A 7,500-nucleotide genomic window follows, 5' to 3' on the forward strand; every position below is an offset into this window, starting at 1 on the left:
AAATCAAGAATTCAGCGAGACATCCTCATGTCTTGAGACTATATATATATATATATATATATATATATATATATATATATATATATATATATATATATATATATATGTGTGTGTGTGTGTGTGTGTGTGTGTGTGTGTGTGTGTGTATTTATACCGACTAAAGATACATTTGCCGCGTAAAACGAAACCCTCATCACATAATGAATGCAGTTGCTTTTATTAATCAAGAATTCAGCGAGACACCCTCATGTCTTCAGACCGCATACGTGTTTTGTGTGTTTCTTGTAGACTTCTTCATTACGATTTTATTTTTTAATTGTGCAGAATTGATAAAGTTTTGCTGTTTGTTTTTGGCTGTTGTGCACAAGCTTCTATTTTCTGTTTCAAACCCCACATTTCATGTAACGAACATTTAACATACACAATACAATATTCAACAGCCTTAACTACAATAAGATAAATGGAACTGAATATAATTGAAATCATAAACTTCACATTTCACACAATGAAGATTTAACACACACACACACACAAAACTCATTCGTAATTTTACTAATTAGCATACCACAAATTATTAAATGGTTCAGTGCAAGGTTAATTTTGCGTGTTATAAATGTTACGTCATGCTTTCCTGTATCGCCCATCATATCACTGATAATGCGCGCGCGCGCGTGTGTGTGTGTGTGTGTGTGTGTGTGTGTGTGTGTGTGTTGCTGGAAGTAGATACACAAATTGTGAAACGTTACGAAGATCGTGTTTCCCCGAGTACCCCAAGCCCCTTCCATAAGCCGCTTGATTGTTGTGTGGTCAAAGGCCGAGAAACAACATTAAACTTTCCGATTCTCTCTCTCTCTCTCTCTCTCCTGTATGTTGCTTTGTATCTGTCTTTCCTTCTTTCTTCTTTTCTTCTTTTTTCCCATCTTCTTTCTTGCAACCCGAAACTGTGCTGGAAATGGAAAGAAAATGATGTCGAAAACAAAAAAACAAAAAAGACAAAGAGGAAAAATTTTTTAAAGGGAAATAAAGAAATAAAGAAAAAATATCTAAAAAAAATACAGCGCCACCCTTTTTTTTTTTTTAAGGGAAATAAAGAAATAAAGACAAAATATCTCTTTCTTTTCTCTTAATGAAGAAGGCATGTACAGCAATAAAAACGTTTTATGAAATACATGTTAAAATCTGCTTGTGCAGCGTGGACTGGATACAACTGATGCAACTGAGGCCATATGAAAAAAACGTGTGGGTTTTTTTTCCCCTAAAGAAAAGCTAGCCAAGCATATTCAGTTTACACATTTCTGTCTAGCTGTGAACACATCTGTCAGTCACACTTAAGGTGTACTTATATCGTCAGTTCACACTTTGTACGATGTCAGTGAAGTCATATGCTGTGAACTGTTCAGGGTTGTTCGCCACCTCACCCATATGCACCGGCTACGTTCCGCCCCGGGTGACGCTGCCTACTCCCTCCGCCACCACCACCCCCATCGCCCTGCCCACCACCACCACCGCCGTACCTCTCACCACCACCACCACCATCTCGCCCGTCCTCTTGTCGTGTGGGTATTGAAAAAAAAAATGTATACAGCTTTCTATAGCTGGGTTGGGGGAGGGCAGAGGAGGTCGAGATAAGGGGTTGGTATGTGTTTGTATTTGAATTTTCTTTTTATCACAACAGATTTCTCTGTGTGAAATTCGGGCTGCTCTCCCCAGGGACAGCGCGTCGCTACACTACAGCGCCACCCATTTTAAAAAAATTTTGCTGCATGCATTTTTTTTTTCTTTTTTTACTATCGATGTCGATTTTTCTGCAGAATTTTGCCAGGATCAACCCTTATATTGCCGTGGGTTCTTTTACGTGCGTTAAGTACATGCTGCACACGGGACCTCGGTTTATCGTCTCATTCGAATGACTAGCGTCCAGACCACCACTCAAGGTCCAGTGGAGGGGGAGAAAATATCGGCGGCTGAGCCGTGATTCGAACCGGGGCGCTCAGATTTTCTCGCTTCCTAGGCGGACGCGTTACTTCAAGGCCATCGCTCCACTATGTGTGTGTGTTTGTGTGTGAGTAGGCGCACGCGCACGCGCGCGCGCGAGTGTGTGTGTGTGTGTGTGTGTGTGTGTGTGTGTGTGTGTGTGTGTGTGTGAACCCCTTTTCTTTGTTTACTCGAATTGATGCAAACGTTATGATAAATCCAGTTATGACTTTGACTTTTATTTTCTGAAATGATCATGTCCTGATCTTAAAACAACAACAACAACAACAAAGAAAAAAAAAACAGCATAGGTGTATTTTCGTGGATATTACATTTTGTTGAAATAAATTATTGTGAAAGTATTTTATCCGGGATACTTTTTGAGGATGATTTGCTTTGTGAATATCTTGTGAATCGGAACAGATTTCTGAATAAATCCTGCATTCGTGTTATTTTGTTAATCATTATCCTCCAGTGGAATGCCACAATGAATTCACCCGATGTTTATAAATATCACGTACTGTATATTTCCGAATAGTTTTGTACAGTCATGTCGTATTAGTGATATTTCCAGTAGTAATGGATATGACGTATTTGTGAAAAAACTCAACATTTATGAATATGGCATGTTTATGGATATATTGAATGTATTTGTGAATACAGACAGTATTCATATCGATATTTATATTTATGTACATATTTATACTTGTAATTGTGAAACGCTTAGAGCAAAATTATTTGACCAGGCACTGTATAAATAAACAAATTATTATTATTATTATTATTATTATTATTTTGTTGTGTACATCCACATGTTGCATGAATACAATGCAATGCAACACAACATAAACCATAGAGTACAGCACAGTACAGTATAATACAGTTCAGTGCAGCATAGCACAGCACAGTACAGGACAGTAAAGTACAGAACAGTGCAGTGCAGTACAGTACAGTGCAGTACAGTAAAATCATTTGTGAGGATATTGTGGGCTTAGGGTGTGATTCTGAACTTGTTCCAGATTGTAACCTGGAGTTTGTTTCAAGCTGTACGGACCTTCTGATTATCGGCATCCAATGCCCTCCAGGCACCAAATGCGGTAAGAACTTCACGTGTGTGTGTGTGTGTGTGTGTGTGTGTGTGTGTGTGTGTGTGTGTGTGTGTGTGTGAAAATGTGAGCAAACATTCGTGCGTGTGTTTGTGTGTGTGTGTGTGTGTGTGTGTGTGTGTGTGTGTGTGTGTGATGTCTTTATCTGTCCACGTGTCCTTACGCTTGTGTCTATGTGCGCAGATAGTGTGCCTTTGGCTGTTCCATATCCACGCAGTTAACATCAGCTGTGTTAGACATGTCTGAGTGTCCGCTGTGTCGCCAGATGCCCTTATGCGCACCAGTGTTCCTCAGTTTTCATAGTGGCAAGTGGAGATCAGGAGAAAATTAACTGTATGTAGAGTCTTTATATGTCCAAGTGTCCCAACCCTATACGTTGTGTGCACATGCTTGTGTTTTGTTTTCCATACCCACAGCAGTTAGAGGTCCTTACTTGTCCTTATGTGTCCGTAGCATTGTATTCATGTTCGCATGTTGTGTTTATAGGCCTGTGCTTGTTTTCAATACCCACGCAGTCATATGATCAGCAGAGACAGAGGTCTCATACATGCCCTTATGTGTCCGGCTCATTCTTGTAATTCTATCTGCGCAGGTCTTCCAGTGGTGCCTCCCACAGAGGCAGAGACAACGACGAACGCCACCACGGTCACGGCATCGATACCCACCACCACGACAACGACCAAAACGGTTACAACCGCCATTGAGCTGGAGCCCACGACACCAGGCATCGTCATAACCACGACAGCCTCTCACACCACCCCAGCCACACAAACCAACACCACCACCACCACCACCACCACACATTCAGCGACTCACGAGCTGACCAGCGTCGGTACAACCAGTGGAACGTCTGCAGCTTCTGCTGCAGCTACTTCTGAAAACGCCACACCCTCAGAGGAACCTTCAACGACACCTGTGGAAACCACATTATCAACAGAGCCAACTACGACAGCAGAGGCAACTACAACAACAACAGAGAAAGCAACAGAAGCAACTACAACAACAGCGGAAGCAACAGAGTCAACTGCAACAACCAAGGAAGCAACAGAAGCAAAAACAACAACAGCGGAAGCAACAACAACATCAGAGGCAGCAACAGAAGCAACTACAACAACAGCGGAAGCAACAGAGTCAACTACAATAACCAAGGAAGCAACAGAAGCAACAACAACATCAGAGGCAGCAACAAAAGCAACTTCAACAACAGAGGAAGCAACAACAACAACAGACGCATCAACAGAAGCAACTACAACAACCAAGGAAGCAACAGAAGCAAAAACAACAACAGCGGAAGCAACAGAAGCAACAACAACATCAGAGGCAGCAACAGAAGCAACTTCAACAACAGAGAAAGCAACAACAGCAACAGAGGAAGCAACAGAAGCAACAACAACAGAGGCAGCAACAGAAGCAACAACAACAACCAAGGAAGCAACAGAAGCAACAACAACAACAGAGGCAGCAACAGAAGCAACAACAACAGAGGCAGCAACAGAAGCAACAACAACAACCAAGGAAGCAACAGAAGCAACAACAACAACAGCGGAAGCAACAGAAGCAACTACAACAGTGGAAGCAACAGAAGCAACAACAACAGAGGAAGCAACAGAAACAACGGCGATAACCGAGGCAGCAACAGAAGCAACAACAACAGAGGAAGCAACAGAAGCAACTACAACAGTGGAAGCAACAGAAGCAACAACAACAGAGGAAGCAACAGAAGCAACTACAACAACAGTGGAAGCAACAGAGGCAGCAACAGAGGCAACTACAACAAGCAAGGAAGCAACAGAAGCAACTACAACAGTGGAAGCAACAGAAGCAACAACAACAGAGGAAGCAACAGAAGCAACTACAACAAGAGAGGCAGCAACAGAAGCAACAACAACAGAGGAAGCAACAGAGGCAACTGCAACTACCAAAATAGCAACGGAAGCAACTACAACAACAGTGGAAGCAACAGAAGCAACAAGAACAACAGAGGAAGCAACAGAAGCAACTACAACAACAGTGGAAGTAACAGAAGCAACAACAACCAAGGAAGCAACAGAAGCAACAACAACAAAGGCAGCAACAGAGGCAACTACAACAACCAAGGAAACAACAGAAGCAACTACAACAACATTGGAAGCAACAGAAGCAACAACAACAGAGGCAGCAACAGAAGCAACAACAACAACAGTGGAAGCAACAGAAGCAGCAACAACAACAGAGGCAGCAACAGAAGCAACTACAACAACCAAGGAAGCAACAGAAGCAACAACAACAACAGAGGCAGCAACAGAGGCAACTACAACAACCAAGGAAGCAACAGAAGCAACTACAACAGTGGAAGCAACAGAAACAACGGCGATAACCGAGGCAGCAACAGAAGCAACAACAACAACAGAGGCAACTGCAACTACCAAAATAGCAACAGAAGCAACAAAAACAACAGAGGCATCAACAGAAGCAATTTCAACAACAGAGACAGAAACAGAAGCAACAACAACAACAGTGGAAGCAACAGAAGCTGCAACAACAACAGAGGCAGCAACAGAGGCAACTACAACAACCAAGGAAGCAACAGAAGCAACTACAACAACAGTGGAAGCAACAGAAGCAACAACAACAGAGGCAGCAACAGAAGCAACAACAACAACAGTGGAAGCAACAGAAGCAACTACAACAACCAAGGAAGCAACAGAAGCAACTACAACAACCAAGGAAGCAACAGAAGCAACTACAACAACAGTGGAAGCAACAGAAGCAACAACAACAACAATGGAAGCAACAGAAGCAGCAACAACAACAGAGGCAGCAACAGAAGCAACTACAACAACAGAGGCGGCAACACAGGCATCTACAACAACCAAGGAAGCGACAGAAGCATCTACAACAGTGGAAGCAACAGAAACAACGGCGATAACCGAGGCAGCAACAGAAGCAACAACAACAACAGAGGCAACTGCAACTACCAAAATAGCAACAGAAGCAACAAAAACAACAGAGGCATCAACAGAAGCAATTTCAACAACAGAGACAGCAACAGAAGCAACAACAACAACAGTGGAAGCAACAGAAGCTGCAACAACAACAGAGGCAGCAACAGAAGCAACTACAACAACCAAAGAAGGAACAGAAGCAACAACAACAGAGGCAGCAACAGAAACAACAACAACAACAACAATGGAAGCAACAGAAGCAACAACAACAACAGAGGCAGAAACAGAAGCAACAACAACAACAGTGGAAGCAACAGAAACAACAACAACAACAGAGGCAGCAACAGAAGCAACAACAACAACAGTGGCAGCAACAGAAGCAGCAACAACAACAGAGGCAGCAACAGAGGCAACTACAACAACCAAGGAAGAAACAGAAGCAACAACAACAACAACAGAGGCATTAACAGAAGCAACTTCAACAACAGAGACAGCAACAGAAGCAACAACAACAACAGTGGAAGCAACAGAAGCTGCAACAACAACAGAGGCAGCAACAGAGGCAACTACAACAACCAAGGAAGCAACAGAAGCAACTACAACAACAGTGGAAGCAACAGAAGCAACAACAACAGAGGCAGCAACAGAAGCAACAACAACAACAACAGTGGAAGCAACAGAAGCAGCAACAACAACAGAGGCAGCAACAGAAGCAACAACAACAACAGTGGAAGCAACAGAAGCAACAACAACAACAGAGGCAGCAACAGAAGCAACAACAACAACAGTGGCAGCAACAGAAGCAGCAACAACAACAGAGGCAGCAACAGAGGCAACTACAACAACCAAGGAAGCAACAGAAGCAACTACAACAACAGTGGAAGCAACAGAAGCAGCAACAACAACAACAGTGGAAGCAACAGAAGCAGCAACAACAACAGAGGCAGCAACAGAAGCAACTTCAACAACAGCGGAAGCAACAGAAGCAACTACAACAACAGAGGAAGCAACAGAAGCAACAACAACAACAGAGGAAGCAACAGAAGCAACAACAACAACAGAGGCAGCAACAGAAGCAACAACAACAACAGTGGAAGCAACAGAAGCAACAACAACAACAGAGACAGCAACAGAAGCAACAACAACAACAGTGGAAGCAACAGAAGCAACAACAACAACAGAGGCAGCAACAGAGGCAACTACAACAACCAAGGAAGGAACAGAAGCAACTACAGCAACAGTGAAAGCAACAGAAGCAGCAACAACAACAACAGTGGAAGCAACAGAAGCAGCAGCAACAACAGAGGCAGCAACAGAAGCAACTTCAACAACAGAGGAAGCAACAGAAGCAACTACAACAACAGTGGAAGCAACAGAAGCAACAACAACAACAGAGGCAGCAACAGAAGCAACAACAACAACAGAGGCAGCAACAGAAGCAACAACAACAACAGAGGAAGCAACAGAAGCAACAACAACAACAGTGGAAGCAACAG

General features: G+C 43.0%; 1 protein-coding gene across 1 annotated transcript in view; it reads left to right on the forward strand.

Annotated features, from left to right (window-relative positions):
* The window catches only part of LOC143285610 (uncharacterized), a 45,506-nt gene that overhangs the window by 9,257 nt on the left and 28,749 nt on the right, over window positions 1-7,500 (forward strand). The window contains exons 3-9 of the mRNA XM_076593007.1: window positions 2,994-3,071; window positions 3,673-3,804; window positions 3,923-4,037; window positions 4,429-5,254; window positions 5,654-5,716; window positions 6,599-7,087; window positions 7,325-7,500. The exon at window positions 7,325-7,500 is cut by the window's right edge and continues 329 nt beyond it. Coding sequence (XP_076449122.1) covers window positions 2,994-3,071; window positions 3,673-3,804; window positions 3,923-4,037; window positions 4,429-5,254; window positions 5,654-5,716; window positions 6,599-7,087; window positions 7,325-7,500 — 1,879 coding nt within the window. The remainder of the gene's footprint in view (window positions 1-2,993; window positions 3,072-3,672; window positions 3,805-3,922; window positions 4,038-4,428; window positions 5,255-5,653; window positions 5,717-6,598; window positions 7,088-7,324) is intronic.

The sequence above is a fragment of the Babylonia areolata genome, chromosome 9, assembly GCF_041734735.1.
Source record: "Babylonia areolata isolate BAREFJ2019XMU chromosome 9, ASM4173473v1, whole genome shotgun sequence".
Lineage (NCBI taxonomy): Eukaryota > Metazoa > Mollusca > Gastropoda > Neogastropoda > Buccinidae > Babylonia > Babylonia areolata.